At 31.9% G+C, this 23229-nt stretch overlaps 2 protein-coding genes across 3 annotated transcripts in view; one reads left to right on the forward strand and one right to left on the reverse strand.

Moving 5' to 3' along the window:
- On the forward strand, window positions 1–14987 carry LOC146540477 (glucose dehydrogenase [FAD, quinone]-like). Of its 2 annotated transcripts, none has more exons than XM_085199960.1 (13): window positions 1–114; window positions 1580–1621; window positions 6167–6406; window positions 7656–7827; window positions 8277–8476; window positions 10850–10974; window positions 11564–11744; window positions 12065–12322; window positions 12583–12734; window positions 13057–13222; window positions 13572–13782; window positions 13972–14116; window positions 14386–14987. In XM_085199960.1, the coding sequence occupies exons 2-13, from the start codon at window positions 1604–1606 to the stop codon at window positions 14540–14542; spliced, it is 2025 nt and encodes a 674-aa protein (XP_085056086.1). In that variant the 5' UTR covers window positions 1–114; window positions 1580–1603; the 3' UTR covers window positions 14543–14987. The 2 variants fall into 2 exon arrangements, with proteins under 2 accessions (XP_085056086.1, XP_085056093.1); XM_085199967.1 differs by lacking the exon at window positions 1–114 and adding an exon at window positions 653–715.
- Cap-G (Chromosome associated protein G) overlaps window positions 14928–23229 on the reverse strand; it is a 13936-nt gene continuing 5634 nt past the window's right edge. Inside the window, exons 13-28 of the mRNA XM_085199947.1 lie at window positions 22910–23023; window positions 22638–22800; window positions 22137–22219; window positions 21219–21336; window positions 20751–20836; window positions 20273–20392; window positions 19738–19905; window positions 19128–19221; window positions 18661–18729; window positions 18186–18293; window positions 17598–17735; window positions 16831–16989; window positions 16255–16437; window positions 15985–16103; window positions 15616–15713; window positions 14928–15056 (exon numbers count right to left, since the gene is read on the reverse strand). Coding sequence (XP_085056073.1) covers window positions 14996–15056; window positions 15616–15713; window positions 15985–16103; window positions 16255–16437; window positions 16831–16989; window positions 17598–17735; window positions 18186–18293; window positions 18661–18729; window positions 19128–19221; window positions 19738–19905; window positions 20273–20392; window positions 20751–20836; window positions 21219–21336; window positions 22137–22219; window positions 22638–22800; window positions 22910–23023 — 1881 coding nt within the window. The 3' untranslated portion in view covers window positions 14928–14995. The remainder of the gene's footprint in view (window positions 15057–15615; window positions 15714–15984; window positions 16104–16254; window positions 16438–16830; window positions 16990–17597; window positions 17736–18185; window positions 18294–18660; window positions 18730–19127; window positions 19222–19737; window positions 19906–20272; window positions 20393–20750; window positions 20837–21218; window positions 21337–22136; window positions 22220–22637; window positions 22801–22909; window positions 23024–23229) is intronic.

Raw genomic sequence — 23229 nt, forward strand, 5'->3', positions numbered from 1 at the left:
GGTGTCGTCGGTGGCGCTCCTCGAGACTCACGCGTATCCCGCGTTTGCACGTCCGTCCGTGAATAATTTTATTTTATTAATAAAAATTAGTTTTTGTGGAATTTAATTTTAAAGGTATGTTATTTTTTATTTTCTTTTATTTTTTTTATTTAAAAATATAAATTTGTAGATTTAATTATAAAATTGGGAATTTTGACATTATTAAAGCTAATATAGCATATTTGATTTGTTTTTATATTTTTAATATTCGTGATTTTCATATAAAATGTTATCTGTAATTTTTACTTAATATTCATAGTAGAATCTGTGGTTGGCGCGATGCTTCGATTTACTGTTAGTTAGGTTTGTTTTTGTGGAAAAGTGATTTAAAACGGTAGCCATGTTCGTTTATTTATCTTTATTTACAGATTATATAGTAATAATTATTAATAATATATTAGAATTTTTTGGAATGTTATAACTTTAGTTTTTTTAATAAAAAACAATTTAAAGTTAAGTTTTCATTTAAAATATTATAAATATAAAAAGAAGAACGTTACTTCTTTAGTAAGGAGATCGATCGATAAAAACCCCGTTATGTTAGAGCCGAGTTTCGCTTTAAAACTGTGTTTTACTACAATTGTGGGGCGTTCAAGTATAGCAAATTGGCAATAGTTAAATTCATGTTATGTCAAATTAAACTATATTAAAAATATAACTGACGTTTACTTTTTAGGTAAATACAAGTAAAACGAACATTTCATTGGATTATAATGTAAACTTGCTAAATCTGTGTTTTATTTTTTCGTTATATGTTCATTTAAATACCTACCAGTGGATAATTAAGGGGGGGGAGGCACCATAAAGGGGCCGCTCATAAAGGGGCCGCTCATAAAGGGGCGCCAAATAGTCCGCAAAACTATTTAAACATAGATATATATAGATCATATTGTGTTCGCCTGGGGGGCGCTGTAAAAGTATTTTGCCCCGGGCGCGAGTTAAGGTCGCTACTCCATTGATACCTATCAATGAAAAGTGTAAAAAAAGAAATCGTCCTTTATTTTACTATAGAATACAAATTAATTTTCAATTTTATATAAAATATTATGTATCTTCTGAACTCCTCACTTGTCGCCTTTTTTAAAGGATCACAAATAGTGTTCAAGATATGTATAGATGAAAGTGATTACTCGCAGTTTTAAATTTTTAACGTTTAGTTTTTTTTTTCATTTTTAAGGTTTCGTACTTTTTAAGCAAAAGAGGTAGTGCTAGGTCAGGAAGTAATCTGAAAACTATACATTTGTGGCTAAATCCTAAAAAATAATAGTCTTAAATGAGGGCAAAATTTAATATTAAAGCCGCTATCAAGTAAAGTATTAGATGAAAAGGCTAAGCTAAGCCTAAATTTCAGAAATAGCTCGAGACCCCCTATTTTTGTATGGAACTCTCGTCGTGCGAGCCCGACTGGCGCTTGTTCGATTTTTTTCTATTATAGCACTCACTTCTTCTTCATAAACTATATTTTGGATTTTACACAGCTATATTAAAATCATGGATACGAAACTTTTTATATATATATAATAAATTGTTTTCTTTTCAGACTAGTGCTCAGTACAGAGGAAATATGATTAGGTCAGCAGAGGTAAGTATTTTGTTATTTATAATATTAATAGAAATTATTTCTAAAATATTCTTATGTATTAAAACTTATGTGTGACAATAAGCGCGACGAATGTGGATTCGATTCCCACTCGGGGAATTGAATTATTATTTAGTAATATTTTCATTTCTCCGCTACGGTATCACAGTAAAAAAGCTCAACTCAATTCAACTTGTAATGCAATGCTTTGAAAATCTGACGGAAAGTGGGGAACGGAGTTTCTTAACACTAGGTTCCCTTTGCTTACCTTAGCAGAGCTATAAAAAAATTATAGCTAAAAAAATGTAATTTTTATTGACTTATGTATAATTATTTCGCAGCTTTGCTTACGATACTAATTACATATTATATTCTTTAAACAAACGACATAATTATGTAGAAACATTAAAAATTTTATCATGATAGCAGTATAGGCTTTATAGTGCATGTGTATTTGCAAAAGAAAAAAAAATAGAATCTCTACTCTACTTATGTGATTCATACACGAAGCGTGATTTTATAATAAAAATGAATCCTTGAACACTTCTCAATTTACAACAAAAAAACGGAAGCTCATTTTTTTGTCTATACATATAAATCTACATATATATAACGTACGTTTACGAGTAGGAATAAAAAAACACCATAGATTACAATATAACATAACTATGTAAATATAATTATTTAAAATTATTCTAGCCTTATCTAATCAGAAAATAATATAGAAAAGGAATAAATACATAAATTCAATCTTTTGCAAAAAAGACATTACCTTTTTACAACTATAGCACTTTACTGCAAATATGAAGTTGTTTTGCAGATAGGAATTATTAAGTTGATTATACAGGGTTCTTTTTTGTGTAATATAAAACAAAATTTATTGCGATAGATTGAGTTTTTTTGTGTAAATAACATAACAAGGAATGGAAAATATTTAGAAACTTATCACAAAGATCCAATGTAGCGAGTTTTTTTACTTTTAGAGAGAATTAAGCCATACATTTTTATACGATATATAATTTTTTTTTGTTGTAATGTAATATGTAGAAATATTTTATTTCCAAAATATTTAAATACTTAGTTATATCGTTTATATCGATGGTGCGTTGATGAAGTTCAAAGAAATGTGGGGCGGACGGTGCTAGAATGGAAAGTAACTTTGAAAAGTAGTATAATTATAGGTAATATAGTAAATGCGTAGGATAAGAATAATAATGGTAATTTGATGTTAGATATTTATATATGTATATTCCTCTTTCTGGCTAGAAGTAGTTTCGATACGAAATATACGAGGTCTTTAATAACTTCTAGTATTTAATTTTAGCTGTATATAGAGAAAAAAACTTCCAAAAAGCACTTATTGTTGACCTCTAAATCTATCTATATCTAATTGTTATTCCATGCTTATTTAGATATGGTTTGAGTTATGATGAACTTGATTCTTTGCCACATTAAATTTTTTTGTTCTAACCGCAATCATTAAGTCTTCATATAAAAAATATTATAAAAAATAAATGAAGATTACACTGTAGTTGTCGATTATTACAGAATTCGAACCTACTATTATTAACTTATCTATTGCTGTAACAAAATAGTAAAAAATATTTTTTGTAAATTAATTATATTTGCAAGAAAAGCTTAGTAGAGTTAAAAATAATTAGTAGAATATGAATCTATGATTTTGTTTGTCTGTTTGTATACACATATATCTTCTGAAATACTGGAACTTTTTGAAAGATTTTTTTTGTAGTTATTAGGACTGGGCAGGATCTAAGTTGTATTTGACTTGAAAGACTTCCCCCACCTTCTGTAGAATCGTAGTGGATTTAATAATATAAGAAATAATAAAATGGCAAAATTTGCTAAATATAATAAGCCTTTTATACATATATAACGAAAATAAAAATGTCTGTATGTCATTTTGAAATGACCGTATTTTTCAGTGTATGTAGTTATTTGCACGATACTAAACACAAATAAACAATTATTTTTTTGTCTGTCTTTCTGTTTGTCTGGGCTCTTCGGCTGAACTAATTTTAAGAGGCTTTCATTGAAAGACCGGATCGGGATTTACGCGGGGAAACTGCCAACTTATATAGTTATGAAATCACTAGTGACGTGTCGGTTTTTTAACAACGTGAATTTGAATATGACGTCATTATTCAGATTAAGCAAAACTTAGGCATATTTCTATTTTTTTGCTTCTTTTAAAAAGCTGAGTGGATAATGGTGGGAAACTATATCTCTCTCTTTGTCGAAGAAATAAGTAGAGTAATCTCTACATAAGTAAAATGGACAGAGTAATTGTCTCTCGTGCAGCTTAAACCAACCGGCGCGACGCCAATGATTTTCTTAATCTTCATTTCAACACAAATCTTATTTAAAAAAATGATTATATGTTTTTTTATTTAATACGGGATATAATTTAATTAAAAATGAAAATAATTTAATTAAAAATTAAAAACTTTGTAGTAGTAATAGTAGCTTGTGTTCTTTATTCTATTGATATTAAAGACAGTATAATGATATGGTTTGATATTTCTTTGGGAGAATTAAATATAATAAGTCAATACGAAGTGTCCCCCATTCCGACGGAGAGGAACGACGGAGAGTCTTACTAAGTTTCCGGACCCTCCTCTACGCGAAGTAAAATTAAACTGGAAAAACATATAATTATAATTTTAAAATTTTTATACTCCATTGTAGTGTATTCATTTTACAAAACTAATCTTTAAGATGAAGAGATGACTAGTGATAAATAGGTAAATAAAGATGAATGAAATTAATAGAAACATAATGATGTAATTTCGATCGGGAAAACCAAGATTGTACCATAATTTAATATTAGATAAAATCATTCACGAGTTCTTGTAATTATGCCATAGAAAAAGGTATACACGAGTATACCTAATTATATTTAAGTTTTATTATGTGGTTTTATTATTATTAAATAACGTTTTTGAATTATTGATGAATTAAAATGATTGAGGCACGAAAAACTTCTCTTCGTGGATTTTTAAGTTAATTTACATGAATTTAAAAAAGCTTTTTAATTTAAACATTTTAGTTCTGTAACCGCAAAAGTGTTTATCTAAGTCTTAAAGACAACGCAGCTTAGCAGCAATTCTAAGCATTTTATTTTCTTAAATAGAAAAAAAGACTACGAGGTACTTAAGGAACATAAATTAAAGTTGACATAAATTATATAATATTATCAATAATGTCGTCGTGGAATAGTGGTACAAGTGTTTCATTGTAAACGCGACGATTGGAGGTTCGATTCTCACTCATTGATACGTATAATTCTTAAGTATTTAAAATGAAATATCAATAGAAATGCTTATAAAACTTAGTTTAATTGAATGAAGAAAATTATATATTACATTTCTATATTTTACTAAAGTTAAATATCAAACAATTCAATGTAATAGAAATAAAAATATAAAAATATTTATAGGATACCTATGTGCATTGTATAATATACAATATACATGTAGAAATAAATTTTATATTATCGTAATGTCATTATGTATGTATAAAGTTCTACCCACATATATATAATATGTAATATAATAACCTGTTTTTATAATCAATATGGCACAGAAAATAAAACTGACTAATTTTTTTTTATAACTATTTTTTTTTTATTGATACTAAAAATAATTTGAATATGATTTAATAATAATACTATTAACTATAGACAGTTATTTATTGAATTACCTATTTAATCAGTTTATGATGAGAATTTTTTTTCTTGAAGTTTTATTGACAGGAAAAAGTTTATAATATGGAAGTATGAAAACATAAACTTCCATTTCCTTTTCTCACTTTCCGTGTTGAGTAGCGGAACTTAACGCCGCACTTCGCCTCGATACCGGAGCGAGGAAATGAAAATAATAAATATTTTATTTGTTCGAGTGGAATCGAACCCACAACCTGACATTTTTACATTCTTGTGCACCTGCACCATTACAATTACGTGAAAAATTGCTTAATTGGTTAAAATAAAAAATATATCTATATTTACCAGTTTAATTAATTGTCAATTTATTAGTTGCATTTAGGGTAGTATTTGCATTTAATTTAATGAAAATACAATTAACGATAAATATGACGTATAAATAAAAATGTAACAGGTGAGGTGTGGCGCAGTAGTGAGTGGGTTCAGTTCCCACAATATTGAAGATTTTCATTTCTTAGCTCTGGTGACGAGGATTGTTTTCAGACTAGGTTCCCTGTGACTACCCTGTGACTACGCAAGGTAGGTAGAAGGAACCTAGTGTTAAGACACTCCGTTCCCCAGTATCTGCCGAATTCTGGAGGCATTACATGTTGCGTGGCAGAACTCAACACCGCGCTTTGCCTCGCCACCAGAGCGCAGAAATGGAAATATAAACGCAAATAAATATTTCACTTCCTCGAGTGGGGATCGAACCCACAACCGTCGTGTTACAGTTACACCCTTGTGCCGCTGCGCCACTACGATCAAAATAAGGTTGAGTGATTCTTGGTTCGGTTGTATAAAATTTTCAATATTTCATTTTGCAGTCGTGCGGTTGCCCTCTCCGGGAGGTCGGTCCTCCCCTAGCAGATGCCTGTCCAGGCCAATTCCTCCTCTTTATGAGCATCCTGGAGTCGTTTATAAATGGCAGATGTGACCTGGCTGATCCTTGCAATCGTGTCCACGGTATACAAGAACCGGATGAAAATTACGATTTCGCTGTGATTGGTGGCGGCACTGCAGGCGCGGTGGTGGCCGCGAGGTTATCTGAGAACCCACAATGGAAGGTAATCTAATGCTTTTAAACATATAATGCTAGTTCCTTTATTGTTATAGTTTGTTGAAAAAAAGTCTTAATATGAAAAAGGAAGTAAATTTAGTATAGGAAATAAACATAAACATGTAGAAAGAGAAAAGAAAGAAAAGAGAGTTATTTTTCTGTTTCTTTTTAATCAAAATAACGTATGGATTTTTTTTTATAAGCTTCTTTTACTAAACTGTACTAAAAACTTTTCGTTTTATATGCGAAAATTTAAAATATTAATTACTATTATACTTAACCTTAGACAACGCAAGGCTAGCTAACTGTGTTGTTGACAATTTTGACTAATTATTATAAAATTAACTCTCAATTTTTTTTTCTTAATAATTGCAAAGGCTTTTCCTTATCGTGTATGCTCAGATATTTAATTATAAACAAGTATATTAATTTATGTTATACAATAGCATTACTATGTCTTAATGGATACAATTTTCTTGATATTGTGCAATTGTAATGGATAATTATATATTTTTCTATAAGTTAATTAGAATTATTATCATTGAGGCCGATTGTGGCATAGGATGTGACTGTAAATGAGACAAGTTGTGGGTTCGATTCCCACTCGAAGAAATTAAATATTTAATATTTAATTTCTTCGAGCCTTATGCCTCCAGAATTTGGCGGAAAGTGGGGAGCGTAGTGTCTCTACACTAGGCTCCCTTTGCCTACCCTGCTATATGCGGGATACAGCGTGAAGATCACCTATTCAGTTACATTTATATCAACGAAATTAATTTAAATGTTTTAATGATATTATAAAACAATCGTCAAAACATTAAAATTATTCTGGTATCGCCTTGGAATAATTATCGCTATAATGTATCGCTATAATATACACTGTAAAAAGCATCGCGTAGTTTGTTAAAATAAACGTTTTTGCAACACATTTAAAATATAACATGTTAATTGAATTTTTGCTTAATTTTATTTAATCTGGATGCATTTTCACGTATTAAGAGAGCCTCATCATCATCATCAACAGCCATCTCTTGTCCACTGTTGGAAGAGAGATTAAATATTAATATATAGTATATTAAATATATACTTTTTGCTCATTTTTTACAATATACCTACCTGTTTTATATTGAAATAAAAAAAATTGTTTTGGTTTTCGATTCGATAATCGTGTCTTTATATATCATGTACCATACTCTTTAACTCTCTCTCTCTCTCCCGTCTCTTCTAAAAAACAGTATTTTTTATGGTCACCACAGGTATTGCTAATAGAAGCTGGTGGTGATGAGCCCATAGGATCAGCAGTACCAGCATTCGTCACCGCTTACTGGGGTCGAAACGAAACAGATTGGCAATACGTAACTGTACCTCAAAAGAATGCTTGCTTGGACGAAAATGGCGTTTGCTCCTGGGTTAGAGGAAAAATGCTCGGTAAATATGAGGTTTTTTTTGTCTTTATTCTAGTCTAGTCTAGTTCTGGCCAAAAAACCATAATTATAGTTTTGTTATTAAATTTTTAATATTTTTCCTCTGTATACATTACAGTAAAAATCCTGTATAATTTTTAAAATTTTTTATCTGTTTGTACACCGACGTCTCCTGAACTACAAGTGACTAGATCAATTTAAATTAAACTTTCTATGTTTAACTATTAAATTAGGGATATATTTGATTTTGAGACATACTCTGTAAAGATTCTTGCTACAAGAAGTAAATGATATGTTAGGACTGCTGCGTTATGTAAATATCAACGCCTGACTTTTAAAAAGATTTTTTTTAAAGTATTTTTACCTGACAGTTTGTTCTTGCGAATACGAGCAAACATGGACATTAAAAATGAAATGTAGATATTAAAAATATCCATCTATTTTATTTTAAAGGTGGATGTACAGTAGTCAACGGCATGATGTACATGCGAGGTAACCCAGCTGATTACGACGGGTGGGCGGTGAACGGGGCGGAGGGTTGGTCCTGGTTTGAAGTACTTCCCTACTTCCTCAAAAGTGAAGACAATAAGGAGATATATAACGGAGTGTCTGGACATTATCATAGTGTTGGTGGTCCGTTACCAGTGCAGAGGGTGAGAAATAGTGATTAATATACTCGTATATGAACAATAGATATGTTTGTCAAGGCAAGGCAAGCCTGTGATTGTACACAGGACAGATTGTGGGTTCGATTCCCACTCGAGGAAATGAAATATTAAATATTTTTATTTCTTCTCTCTGGTGTTGAACAAAGCGCGGCGTTGAGCTCCGCCACTCAATACGTACTGCCTCCAGAATTCGGCAGAATGTGGGGAACAGTCGTAACACTAGGTTTCCTCTGCCCCTACCCTGCTGTGTGCGGGATACAACGTGAAGTTGATTGATTTATTTTTTAAATATATCTTATATTATTTAAAAACGACTTTGTTCTTTGTATGAAAATATGAAAGAAGAATCTCAATTCTGCGAACAGTCATAAGTTTCACAGCAACCAATTTTGTCGGTCATTCGCTGCGTCATTAGAACTTTAATGTTAATTTTAATATTTACATAATAAATTATATTTTGTATGACTTTGCCTTTTTAAATAGTACTAAAACTTCAGTCAATTCAATAACAGGTATTTTTGGTAACGATATTGTCGAACAACATAGATTTAATCTATGTATTTTTTTTATTTATGAACTTATTTAAATAAAATAAACACAAAATGTTAGTGAAAACTGCATGCAAATAGATTAAGAGAGAGATTAGCGTGCAAGAATGTGCAAACAAATAGAAAATAAAATAATAGTTTTTAGCTCTATTGCACTGATATTAGATTTTCTTTACAATCTTCCATGTACCAGACATCGAATATTTACAATTTTATTATATGGACGGTTTATTTTGAGAGTGGTGTAAGTCCATTTTCTTTTGTTTCGAGAAAATTAAAGGTTAGTATGTCGATGATTATGCAATTTCATTTACCGACCGATTTTAAGTTGTTCAAAACATGGGTTTTTTTTGAGAAATTAAACACGGACTAGTTATATATAAAAAAATGACATTAAATTAAGCATGAATTACGTGATAGCTCATTTTTCTCAAAAATGGACTTACACCACTTTCAAAATAAACGGTCCATATGTATCTAGATATTATGTTAGTCTGTATTTATTAAATAAAACTGAGATAAAATCGACATTTACTAAAAAATGTTTAGTTAATTCAGAAAATTTTCAAATAGTTAAATTAAAATCTTTATCAAAGCTTAACCTTGGAAGGTACCGTTAGCCATCAACTGGTTTCATAACGAACGTCTTATACTTAGAAATTGAAATAAAGATAAATATAATAATATCAATTATTTACATATCTTTAACTTTAACTTTATCTTATATCAAAGAAATTAATGAAAACTATCTTTTAAAACAATTGTTATAATTGTTCTTCGTAAAACGTTAAAATATGTAGTTTTCAAAAAATTCAAATGAACAGGAAACACTTTACTAATAAAATTAAATTCCAAATTTTAATTACTCTTTACAAAAATATACTTAAAATTATGAATAAGATTTTAAGAATTGAAACGATGCTCTCACGGGTCTCGATGACGTCATCGTTCGCTATTATCGCAAGTTCATTATATCGTTATAGCAAATTTAAATATAGATATTTCACTTAAATAAAATTATTAATTACCTACCTATTATTATATTGGGTTGTTTGGAAAGTATTTCGTTTCATTTTATGAAAATGAAAGAAAATTTTCGTAAAATCAATAGGTACATATTTTATTTATTTTGAAAATTTATAAGGGCCATTCTGGTCCAACTTTTTGTCTTTTTGATACTAGCATGATTTCACGCTTATAAAAAATTGGGTTTTTACTAGGAAAAACCTATTCTAGGTGATTTTTGACGTCATCACTTGAAGTTTTACCGAATTACCTATCGTCCAAAAAAATATCATGGCCTAAAGAAATAAAAATCCGAAAATGTCAGATCTGAGAAGTATGGTGGGTGAGGCAGTGCATCCCATTCTACTCTCCCATAGTAACCAAACTTGTCTCTGGTCTCGCATCTTGATGGAACGCTACACCTTTTCAGTTGAATAATTCTGGCATTTTCTGTGTCATAATTAATTATCCAGTCAATCATTACTATCATATTAGCACAATAAACCTTCCCATATTAATTAAAAATATATATATAATAATAATTATTATAACGCTTAAGTATGAAATGAAGTTCGAAAAATACAATTAAATCCTCTGTCGGGAAAAAAAATAAATTATTAATAATTATAATAATTAATAAAAATAAAATAATTAATAAAAATCTATTCCTTATAACCTTATAGTGCGTTAAGCGGAAATTGGGGAACAGAGTGCCTTAACAGGTTCCCTCTGCCTATCGTGCTGTGTGCGGGATACAGCGTGAAGCTGATTTAATTTTTATTTTTTTTAAATTATAATATTGCAGTTCCGCTATGCGCCACAGTTTGCACACGACGTGGTCTCTGCTGGTATAGAAATGGGATACCCACCAACTAGCGATCTGAATGGTGAGACAGGCACTGGGTTTACAATTGCGCAGGCGTTCAACGAGTAAGTTAGCTTAATTTTTAAAATATTTACGTTTTTTTTCAGATTCAAGCTTTATCCTGCATATAGTAGAGTAGGCAGAAGGAGCCTAGTGTTAAGACACTCTTCTCACCGCTTTCCGCGAAATTCTGGAGGAATTGTATATTGAGTGGTGGACCTCAAAACAGTGCTTTACCTCGATTCGGCATCTTTACGTATTTATTTAAAAATATATGTCAGAGTTCTTTATCTTATATAATTTAATGCGTATTTAATACGTTAATATATATTTTTTTTGCTCGACGTTTGTGAGTATTTGTAGTAATCTATCCATCTAGGTTAAGCAAATATATGGATGAATACAGTACCTACTCAGTAAAGATTTTTTATACATTAGTATGGCACTATGCAAATAGTGATCGTTTTTTTTTTCATATTTTGTCCTAGTTTTTTTAGTGTTTAAAAATATCATACATATATAGGTGTATTAAAAATATAACCAGACGGACGAACGGAGTGTTTAACACTAGGTTCCCTCTGCCTACCCTACTGTGTGCGGGATATAGCGTGAAGCTGATTTTATTTGATTTTAAAAATATATAATTTATTTCAGCAATGGTTCGAGATACAGCACAGCCCGAGCCTACCTTCGCCCGGCGTCCGATAGAAAAAATCTACAAATACTGTTACACGCTATTGGTTCCCGAGTAATTGTTGATCCAAATACTAAAAAGGTCACTGGAGTTGAATATATTAAAAATGGACAGAAGAAGACTGTTGGAATAAAGAGAGAAGTAAATTGTTTTTTTAGATATAGATACTTATTTCATTTAAATATAAATAAAACACAAAAATATTATTATTAATACATAATATGTTTTATTTTTGAATGAAGTTTACAATAAATATTCCAAAGATACACTGTACTTGTGTGTTCTTAATTTAATAAGGTAAAAATGTGAAATAGTGGAATTTTAATCCGCACCTCTTGGAAATCGTTCAAAAGTTCAGCGTGTTCAAATATTTTTTTTACTTAATTTAGTCAAAAAAACCAACACTTCAAAAATGTAAAAAATATTTGTGTCCATATAAAAATGTGAAATATATTTTTCAGGTAATCTTATCAGGAGGCGCCATCAATTCTCCCCAACTACTGCTTCTCTCGGGCATAGGGCCAAAGGAAACCCTAGAAAAGTTCAATATTCCAATAATAAAAGAATTACCTGGTGTCGGCCAAAACCTTCACAACCATGTTGGAATCAACTTGAAATTTGATTTGGACGAGCCCAACGTGCCAGAGCTGTCATGGGAAAGTGCTATGGAGTATATGTTGAAACGTGAGGGACCGTTGTCTGCCACTGGATTATCCCAGGTGGGTAGATAGATTAGATGCTCGATTTACCCTTTGTAAGTAAGTACCTAGCTGGGAAGTAGGTAGGGAACCCGCAGATAACATCTACTATTAAGACAGTCCATTCTCTGCCTATTTTAGTCACAAGCCGCTTGTATTCCGAATTAAATTGGATTGGGGCATCTAACGATGCAATCACCTTAACAGATCGAAAAAATAAAAACTAGTTAATTCGTTTCCCCAAAAAAAAAAATTGATAGTTAATTTTTTTTATATGATAGTTGACAGGTAAAGTAAACTCCCGCCTGGCGTCGGCCGGAGGCAGACAACCAGATGTGCAGATGTTCTTCGGAGGCTACTATGCATCTTGCGGGACGTGTTCTGTTGGAGATCCGGATGAGCTACTCAAAGAGGGAAACAGGAGGAGCGTCTCGTGAGTCATTTATTTGCATACTATACTTTTATACAAAAATAGGCTTGCGTTTGACCGCATCAAGCTTGATGTTTAAGCGTTGATGGGGTCTACGGTGATGCATGCAAGCCTAATAAATACCTATTTATTCTGTTTTTGAAGTCATTGTGTGACAAAGGAAATATCTCTCGCTTAGCAAATGAAGAATATAGATTAAGTCTTTGTCTGTACCTAAGAAAATTCTACCATCCACGGATGGCGTGAAGTTGTAATCCTAGAGGATCTATAGTAAAATGGGGCAGGGCAATAGTGAAGTATTTTATAATTGACTTCATTGTTACAGGATATCAGCGGTAGCTCTTCAGCCTAGAAGTCGTGGTTACCTAACTCTTCAGTCCGCGGACCCTCTCCAGTATCCACTGTTGCAACCTAACTATTACACGAACGAGCATGACCTGGACGTGGTCGTCGACGCTGCCAGAATTGCTTACAGACTGGCCAATACTACGGTACGTATGTACGAGTATATAATTTAAGATGGAGTCTATAATTAGAAATTTAGGCACTTATTCTTTTGAGATTCTTTTCTTATAAATATATTTTTATATAAGTATATAATACTTGAACTGATGAAGCTGAGCTCTGAAATTAATATATTAAAGAACAATAATTCATTCCTCCGAATTGTTGTTGGATTCGAACCAACAACTGTCGCGATACAATCACATACTTGTGCCCCTGCGCAACGAAGGCCTTAAAATTTTGTTAAATACATGACTAGCGAAAATTTAAATTGATGAAGAAATGCTTAATTTTTTAGTAAATAAAATTTAAAAAAAAATATATATTTTTTACCAGATTCTCCGTGAAAAATATGGCATGAGACCCTCAGAGGGTTATGGTGCAGAATGCGGTGTTGGCGGACCAGTGCCCTCTGACGAATTCTTGAAATGTCTAGCGAAACTACACACCGCGCCTGAGAACCATCAAGTTGGTACTTGCAAGATGGGTGCCAGCGATGACGTCATGGCCGTGGTGGATCCTCAGTTAAGAGTTTATGGAGTTGAAGGTTAATATTTATTGAAATATTTATTTAAATTTATATCTTCATTTATTTTTATTTATTCAACACGCAATGCCCCCAGAATTCTGCGGAAAGAGGGGAATGGAATGTCTTAACACTAGGTTCCCCCTGCCTACCCTGCGTGTGCGGGATACAGCGTGAAGCTGATTTAATTTTTTTATATTATTTTATCAGGTCTAAGAGTAGCAGACGCGTCTATAATGCCGACGGTGCCATCCGGCAACACCGCGGCGCCGTCAGTTATGATAGGAGAGCGAGCGGCACAGTTCGTTATTAATAGGCATCAATTGTTGAAGAATAAAGGGGGAAGTGATAACTCGTGAGTTATTTTAAATATATTTAACTTTTTTAAGGGATCAATTAATAACGCGCATCTTAAAAATTTTATTCAAATCGAATCTCCAAAATTAATTATTAATAATATATTAAGGAATTTGAAAGGAATCTTGTGTAAGCAATATTAAAATAAAATCGTGACAGGTAATCGTAAAACGGATTTAGCAAGGTTTACACTCTAAAGCTGACGATATTATAAAACAATAAATATATTTTTAAATAATTTCAAATATAAAATTAAACTCGAAACAGGTGGTACCACAATAAGTCAAATCAAGGTCAAAACGACAGATGGAAGCCATGGAACAGAGACTTGCAGCCACAGAAAGGACATCCTCGTGACGAATCCTATCAAAATATTGATTGGCAAAGTAAAAAAGGTGGATATCAGTTATCGGTCAGTGTTTAAAGTAGTAATAAGGTAGTATTAAATATATATAGGAGTAAATCGAGTATTGAATTTCAAACACCAATTAGCTACAAATAGCTTTACAGCTAATGTCGGCAACGATCGGACGATAATAATTTTAAAAGAAAAACCCTTATGAAATGAGCTTTCATTAATATTATATTAAAATAAATTTAAATTGATACAATAAAAAAAATTATGCAAATTCCACAAACTATGTATGTTATAGTTATTAACTATTTTGCTAAATTTATGGCAAGAAATAGTTTGTAGTCTGTTGTTGGTAGTAAAGCCTAAAAATCTGTTATTTTATAATATAATAGGTAATTCGAAATAGCATTTAATATTTATAAGTTTAAAAAATCAGATGAATGATACTCTTTATTGTATTATAAATAATTAGAGTTTATTCATAAAATAAAAAAAATATATCTTGTTAAATATCAATGTGTGTTATTTCTTCCCTTTAGATTTCCCTTTTGTTTTTACCGGTATTTCCGGTTCTGACTCGGATCTGCAATTAAACATTACATTTTTTATTTCTTCAATTATTTTAAATTACAATAATTGTAAAGGCCTGTTGTGGTGCGGGGGCGCAAGCGCGCGACTGTAAATGTGACAGGTTCGATTCACACTCGAGAAAATGAAATATTTGATATTTTAATTTCCACGCATCGGAAGTGTTAATACTAGGTTTCCAGATTCCTTCCAGTCTAACTTGCTACGTGCGTATACAGCGTGAAGCTAATAAAAGAATTAAAATCTTTTAAATGTAATAAAAAATAGGCAACCCTTAGATTAGATAGAATCATATTTATTTTTATTTTAAACTTTATACATAATTGAAAAAGGAAATGAAAATTTTAAGTATTTCATTTCCTCGAGCGGAAATCGAACCCAGCTGTTGCGTTTACAGTCGCATACCTGTGTCCTTGCGCCACGACTAGCCACAAATTATTATTGTATTTTAGTGATTTTAATGTTATAACTAGTAATTTACGTCTAACTAAATTTAGTATGAACTCAGTCCTTTTTATCAAATTCGACATAATATAAATAAATGTAAAACTTACTCTTCACTAACGTCAGGTGTTTCGGGGATAGTTACATTTCCTTTAGACGACCGCCTGCTGTCCATTAATTCGCTTGAATCATTTAATACCTCTTGTTGCTGTAATATAATAAATAATTTAACATTTTTTTATTATTTTAACTCATATAAAAAAAGGTGCAGTTAAAGTCATACAATCAAAAAATAATTGAGCGATACATTAAAGATTAATATTTTTACAGCAAATGTTTTTTCAAAGAGATTAAGCAATAAAAAATATTGAATGTTTTAGAATTATTTAGTTTAATCTGGATTTACCCTTACGATTTAAGTCTATTTTTAGAATCACATAACATAAATATAGAATAACCAAATAAAATACAATACTTACAATATAATTATCATACACGATAGTGTGTAACTTAGTATCATCGCCAGAATCGTCTAACACAAAACTCGCGCTACTTCGAGATCCGGCTGAAGAACGAGTTAGGCGTCGAGGAGGTGTTTCTAAAAGAACAAAAAAAATATAATAAATTAATAAAAAATGATGTAATTGAAGAGAAAAAACTAAAAATTTCCTACTGCCCCTTTTTTTCTATTCAAATGAGAAAACATACAGACAAAATAGTTTTATCAAGGAGAGAGAAAAAACACTAACCCTTTTTCTTTGGTGGCTTTTTCCCCTTCTTCCCTTTGTCTGAACCATTGGATTCAGAACTTGATCCAGACTGTAGACTTCTAGTAGATCTCCGTGCGCTGACGTTCGCTACGTCAAAATCATCCGATGGCGGCGATTCTTGTATTGTTTCTTTATTAGATTTATTTTCTGCTTCTTTTTTAGCTGTAATAATAAGTAAGTAAGTAAGTAAGTTTTTTAGCTGTAATAAATGTAAGTCTAATTAATTATATTATTTTATTGAGGCATGAAATGGACAACTCCTGTGAATGGCAAAAGTAATTAATAATAATCTAAAGTTCAATTATATTGGATGAAACTTTTACTAAGATTACATAATATATTAGTAGATGTTTAACTGCTATGTTATACGGACTGAATACAATGGTAAAGGTTTATGGGTTTAAAATATTACTATTTAAAAAAATCTTCAAATGTCAAATGTATATGAAAACATATTATTTTAAATATATTTTTAAAGTGATATCCTTACACAGAGGATTTAAAAATAATGTTTGCTGAATTTAATATAAAATTTACATGTTATAAATATATTACCTCTTTCAACGTCAACTAACGAGCGTTGTGACCGAGTCCTCTTTACTCCCTTCTCGGTTTGCGCTTTCTTTTTTTTGTCATTTGTTGTCTTTTTACCTCGCTTTGTAGTTTCAGTGGATGCAGAATCTTGTCTCTGAACAGTTGTTTTTTTCTCTTTACCTATATATAGTGTTTTATAAAATATGTTAAAATTAATAAAATTCAATAATTTTAAATGTAGGGAAATTGATACGTTATAACTTCATTTATTCTTTATTTATTTCATTTGATAGGATTATTGAACATCTAAGATGATAGATTTATCAACGAACCAACCAATTTGGCATGTCACAATGTAATTACTTTCTTTCTCAATTTCCCTCTTCCGGAATAACGGAAGTACGTAATGTCTCTACGTACCGTTACCGTACATAATCACGTAACAATCGTTATACAATATAACTTGTTTTTTAAATTAAACTAAATAAAAATTAAAAGTTAATTATATTGAGGCAAGTCGTGGCACAGGGCCACAAGTGTGCGACTGTAAACGCGACTGTTTGTGGGTTCGATCCCCACTAGAGGTAATGAAATAAACACACATATGTGCTTACATACATATCTAAAAAAATATTCACAGACATCGCAGTATAATGAGACAGTATTTGATTGTAAAAACAATGGTACTTTCATTTTGAATTAAAAGCAGAAAACAGTGTGTCTTAACACTATTTTATCTCGGCGTACTCAAGCGTCAAGTTGTATTTTTAGTATTTTTTTAAACATACCTTTAGTAACTTTAGCTTTCTTGACAAGAGACACTCCACTGCTCTCGGAGCCGCTGTCCGTCGGCCCTTTGGCCGGAACCGTGTCCGTATCAGAACTTTGCGGTAGTGATTTACGTTCTTCTGAAGATTTGTTTTGTTCTGGATATTTATTTAATAAAAATAAATAAATAAAATAGGATATCGCTGTACGCCACATTTAGAGCAGGATACATAGCGGGAACCTAGTGTTAAAATAGTCCCATTTCCCACTTTATTATTTAATAATTTACTAAAGTTTTGTGTTACTAGTAATTCTAATATAATAAACATGATTTTATGGTACATTTGGGTATTGTAAGTTTTTTGTAATAATTGTTATGGGTGCTTAGGAAAATGTACTTAATAAAATAATATGCTGATTCAAATAAAAAGTAACTACACAATAATCATGACAATTTATTTAATTTATATATTTTTTCATCATTACTTTAAAGATGTCGAAGCTCTATTAAGGTATATATAGATTGACAACCGTTTCAAGAAAAAAAATCATATTTTTTCTTTTGAGTATAGTAGGTATATATTTAATTTACGACTATATAAGCTTACCATCCGAAGTCCTTGCTGTGGACTCAGTGGGCGACGAATCACTTATTTCCCCTTCCTCCGTTAGAACATCATGGATCACTATATGCGTACTCCAAGCTAGGGGTTGCGCTAAGAAATGAAATTATTATATTAGGATTCTCGTGTAAAGAGTGTACAATACGGTCGACGACTAGTAGCCGCACTGAAGTTAACTGCAGTTGGCTGCGTAAATTAGATTTTAGGAGTTTGTCTTACTTTTGATTGACATGAGTGTACAATGTGCAAAATTTCAGAAAACCAAGGTGCCTACTTTAGTTGTAGGCAATGGTGCAAGTTAAAGCTTCACGCTGTTGCTTCACGCTCCAATGGGGACCGAACCCAAAACCTTCGAATACTAAGAAAATTTAAAATGACAATAGGGATAAAAATTATACTTTACACTACGTCATAACTAATCAATACATTGATATAAGTTAAATTTATTATTAAAACTTACTCAAAGATCCCGTACTGCGACCAAGTGTAGCGAGCGAGTCTTCTGCCGGTATTGTGCCGTCCGCTGTACCTGGAAATTATAAAAAAATATATATTTTTAAATAAATAAACCACATAAATAAATTGTTTCACACTGCATCCCGCATATAGCAGGGTAGGCCGAGGTTAAAATCTAAGAAATTAGTGTTAAAACACTCCGCTCCCCACTTTCCGCCGAATTTATCGAGACATTGCGTTTTGATGGTGCCAGAGCGATGAAATGAAAATATTAAGAAATAATAATTTATACCCTCGAGTGTTACAGTCTCTAATAAAATATAGATACAGAATAAAGTTTATTTAAAATAAAATATTTTGAAATTAATAAATAAAATATTTTTAATATGTGCCAAATTCAAAGCTTGTCGAATATTATAAAAAAAAAACTGTAACGTATTTAATAAAAACTAGACCACTAATATTATTTACCTGTTGACATTTTATTGAGACTAAAACGTTCTAAAGCTTCCAAAGCTCCAAGATATCGTGTTAGATTACGGCATGACTGCTTATCAGGTAATTTCTGGAAAAAAAAATGTATTGCACTCCCACCAATGATTCCATTTTACGTTTTACGATTGTAGTTAACAAAACTAAGATAGCGGGTCGTATGAACTGACCTTGTATGAAATAACCTAACTTCTCCCTTTATTATATACCTTTTTCCTTTATTTGTACTGTAAATTCTACCACTTCGTGCTAAATTTTATAATTTTAAATTAAGGGTCTTTTTTTACCTTGATATTTTATATAAATTTTGGCTTGATATCTCCATGCATTCTCGAGAAAAAGGATCTTGACAGACATATATACAGATTAACTAGTGCCAAGTTCTCTTCTCTCTGTCTACGATATAAATCACAAATGAAAAAAATAAAACAGTGGATTGGCACCACGAAACAGCGCCAAATCCTCCAATAAGACGCTAAGATTGGCGGCGACATTTTATCGCCTTATCTTTTACACAAAGTAACAATTACAAAGCTACACAAAACAACAAAATAAAAAGAAAAAGCAGCCAAAAACTGGCAACACTCACCAATGCCAAGTCCCTCAACATGGCGGTTAGGTTGGAGGCCAAGTGGGCATCGCGCGGCGGCGACAGCAGCGCCAGCATGCGGCAAACCAGCGCCGCTTCCGCACTTGATGGTCGCCGCACCAGGTACTGGCAGAGGGTCAGCCCCATCGTGCCCTGGTTGTCTAGCAACTGGAATTAGGGAAATATTGAACAGCGTCTGATTGTAAAGGCGACGGTTGTGGATTCGATGTCCAATCGGGGGAATTAAATATTTATTTTTTTATTCTATTGCCCTCGTAACAAAGGGAACGGCGTTGAGTTCGGCCACTCAACACGCAACGTTTTGAAATTTGAATGGAAAGTGGGGAAATAGAGTGTTTGAACACTAAGTTTGCCTACCTTACTAAATGCGAGATACAGAATAAATTTTAAAAAAATCGATCGACCGATTTCGACAAGTGCAAATATTTATATTAAAGTATCGAAAGCGACGAACAAAGCACTTCACGCCTAAACGATGTATGTAGGGTATTATAAAAAAATTATATATTTATACCTCGTGATTAACTTTAGTCAATGAGACTATAAATCGTACAACTGCCTCTTGGTCTATTTCAGCGATGGGTGAACTGGAAGGTGCATTAGCGAGCGCCCGGAGAGTGGGTAGTGTGGCTTTCTGGAGTTAAAAAATATTATATACATACTAGAGAACTTAATTAAAGCGTTAAATATACGTAACTATAGCAACCACTATCGATGTGACGACTCTTTATAATATTACTAAGTATATATTAACAAGTTTTATACTCTAAAGTTTAGAGTCTAAACGTTGATCATTGACTGTAGGAGATTGGTGAGTGAAGCCAGCAAGGGGCGAAGCCTCGCCTAGGAACATAAAAAACAAATCATAGTGATTAAAAAAATTGTTTGTTTTACTTGGAAATTCATTATTGTTATGTTGAATTACATATCTAATGAAAGGAGATATAGAACGCAATTTTAGAAGTATTGTTTTATATTAATAAAAATGATACCTGTATTTGTTCTTGAGCACCCTCCACACTTGTTGGGAATGTTTCGAAGAAAATACCTATTATCTGTCGTAGATTGTCTTCATCAACTGTGAAAAAAATAAATTAATTAAGCCTTTTGCCTGAAGGTCCTTGCCAGTTTCTGCCTTCCTACTCAATTTTTTATATACATATATAAAATTGGTCTCTGTGGAAATATAAAAAAGATTTGCCAGTACTAGAGCAAAGAAATTAAAATATGAAATATTCCATTTTCTTCGAATGAGAATTAAATTCACAAACTGTGACGTTTACAGTCACACGTTTGTGCTCCTTCACCACGACTGGCATGACTGGCACGATTGGCATATTATGATTTGAAAAATAGACGTCGGCTTACAATCTATTTACTTCCGGAAGTCTGGTACAGAAGAACTCTATTCAATTCTATTAAATTATAAAAAAGTATAATAACATTAAGTGGTAGATTACCTGTAGCGGGATTGAACCACAGAAGGAGTAGTTTGCTTAGTATAGATGGCGATTCGAGATGTCCGAGATATATGAATCGACATAACCCTTCCACTATTATGAGTCTGTATGTAGGACACTGGAAAATGAAACATTATAATTAGAAAATAATTGAGGCGAACGAACGAATTGGGGAACGGAAGTGTTTCTCTGGTTTCTTCTGCCTACCATGCAATGTGCAGGATATTGTGTGAAGCCAAGAAATAAACAAAAAAATCTCTGTAGATTTTTATTAGAAAGATAATTATTTAGAACTAGCGGACGCCCGCAGCTTCGCGTGCTTATTTAGGGGTGAATTCTTATAAACCACGAAACATGTGTTCAATGAAATATTTTTAAGAGTCTAAATTTCAAATTTTATAATAATCGGTGGCGTTTTAAAGATTTTTCCATACAAACTTTCAACCCCTTATTTGCACCCTTAGAGGAAGAATTCTAGAAAAGCATGGAACATGTGTTTAATTAAATACTTCTAAGAGCCTGAATTTCAAATTTTATAAAAATTGATGCCGATTTAAAAAAAATATCTAAACAAACTTTCAACCCCTTATTTGCACCCTTAGGAGGAGAATTCTAGAAAACGATGAAACACGTGTTCAATGAAATATTTTTAATAATCTAAATTTCAAATTTTATAAAAATCGGTGCAGATTTAATTTTTTTCCATACAAACTTTCAACCCCTATTTCACCCATTTAGGGTTTAAATTTTTAAAAATCCCTTCTTAGTGGATGTCCAGATTTCGAAAGTAAACATCTGTCCAAATTTCACGTTACTACCATTAGCGGTTACGGCTGTGCGTGCGTCTTACGTCAGTCAGTGAGGACAAGTCCTTATATATATATATATATATATGATAGTAAATTAAAATTTACTCACGGCACTGTCCAGTATCTTCAATAGTATTTCTATTACTGTATTGTATGTTGGAGATAGAGATAACGCAGATTCTGATATTGTGCCTAAAACAATATTATAAATTATAAGAAATTGCAAAAACGAAATATAAATCAAATTGTGCCGCCGCCGCCATATTTTGGAGGCATTGCGTGTTGAGTAACAACGCCGCACTTTGCCTCGACACCAGAGCGAAGAAATGGAAATATAAATTTAAATAAATATATCACTTCTTAGAGTGGGGATTGAACCCAGAATCAGTAAACAAGTAGACGCAAGCAGACGCAATAACTATTAATTATTTATGAGATACTTCGTGATGGGTGGCCAAACTCAACTCTGTGCTGTTTTTTACCAGAGAAATGAAATGAAATTAATATCCCAAGTGCAAATCGAACCCACAACCATCACAATTTCAGTCAGACAATAGGTCACTGCGCCACAACGACTTTAATTATAAAAGAATAAAAAAAAACAATTTACCGTCAGCATCAATAGAATGTCTCGTATTTCTCTTCTTACTAACGGTTTTAGATTCATCTTGTACACTCTCATCTTCGAATACGCGAGCACCGTGGGCGCATATTAGGTCGACAATACATTTTAGTACCGTCGTTACCGTTGATTCATTTGTTGTATCAATTAACTGGAAAAATTAGGATTGTAAATTAATTCTTTTTAGTTTCACGCTCTATCTTTCATATAGCAGGGTAAGTGAGGGAATCCCCTGTTACGTTATAATTTAGTTAACTTACATTAGCAAAGAAGAATCCTTTATGATCTTTAGCGAAATTCTTATCCAACATCCCAAATAGTGCGACAGTCTCAAGAGCACTATCTAGTAGTTCTGGGTTTTGAAATATTTCTTCCTAAAATAAAAAAAGGAAAACATTAACGTTTGACTTAAATGAATACAAATATATAGTATGTTAGGCAAAGGAAATCTATTGTTAAGATTAAGATATTTCATACTCCATTTTCAGCCGAATTGAATCACATTACGTGTTGAGATGCGGAATTCAAAGTCGCTGGCGAAAACGACGGAACAAATAAATTTTGCAAAAAAATAAATAAC

The sequence above is a fragment of the Heliconius melpomene genome, chromosome 2, assembly GCF_056956725.1.
Source record: "Heliconius melpomene rosina isolate 202511_hmr_F chromosome 2, ASM5695672v1, whole genome shotgun sequence".
Lineage (NCBI taxonomy): Eukaryota > Metazoa > Arthropoda > Insecta > Lepidoptera > Nymphalidae > Heliconius > Heliconius melpomene.

Bases quoted from the DNA above. Each gene is read 5' to 3' on its own strand.
- LOC146540477 (XM_085199960.1), top strand. The intron at 11,745-12,064 runs GTAAATTGTTTT...TATATTTTTCAG, and splicing joins CTGTTGGAATAAAGAGAGAA to GTAATCTTATCAGGAGGCGC. The intron at 12,323-12,582 runs GTGGGTAGATAG...TTTATATGATAG, and splicing joins CTGCCACTGGATTATCCCAG to TTGACAGGTAAAGTAAACTC.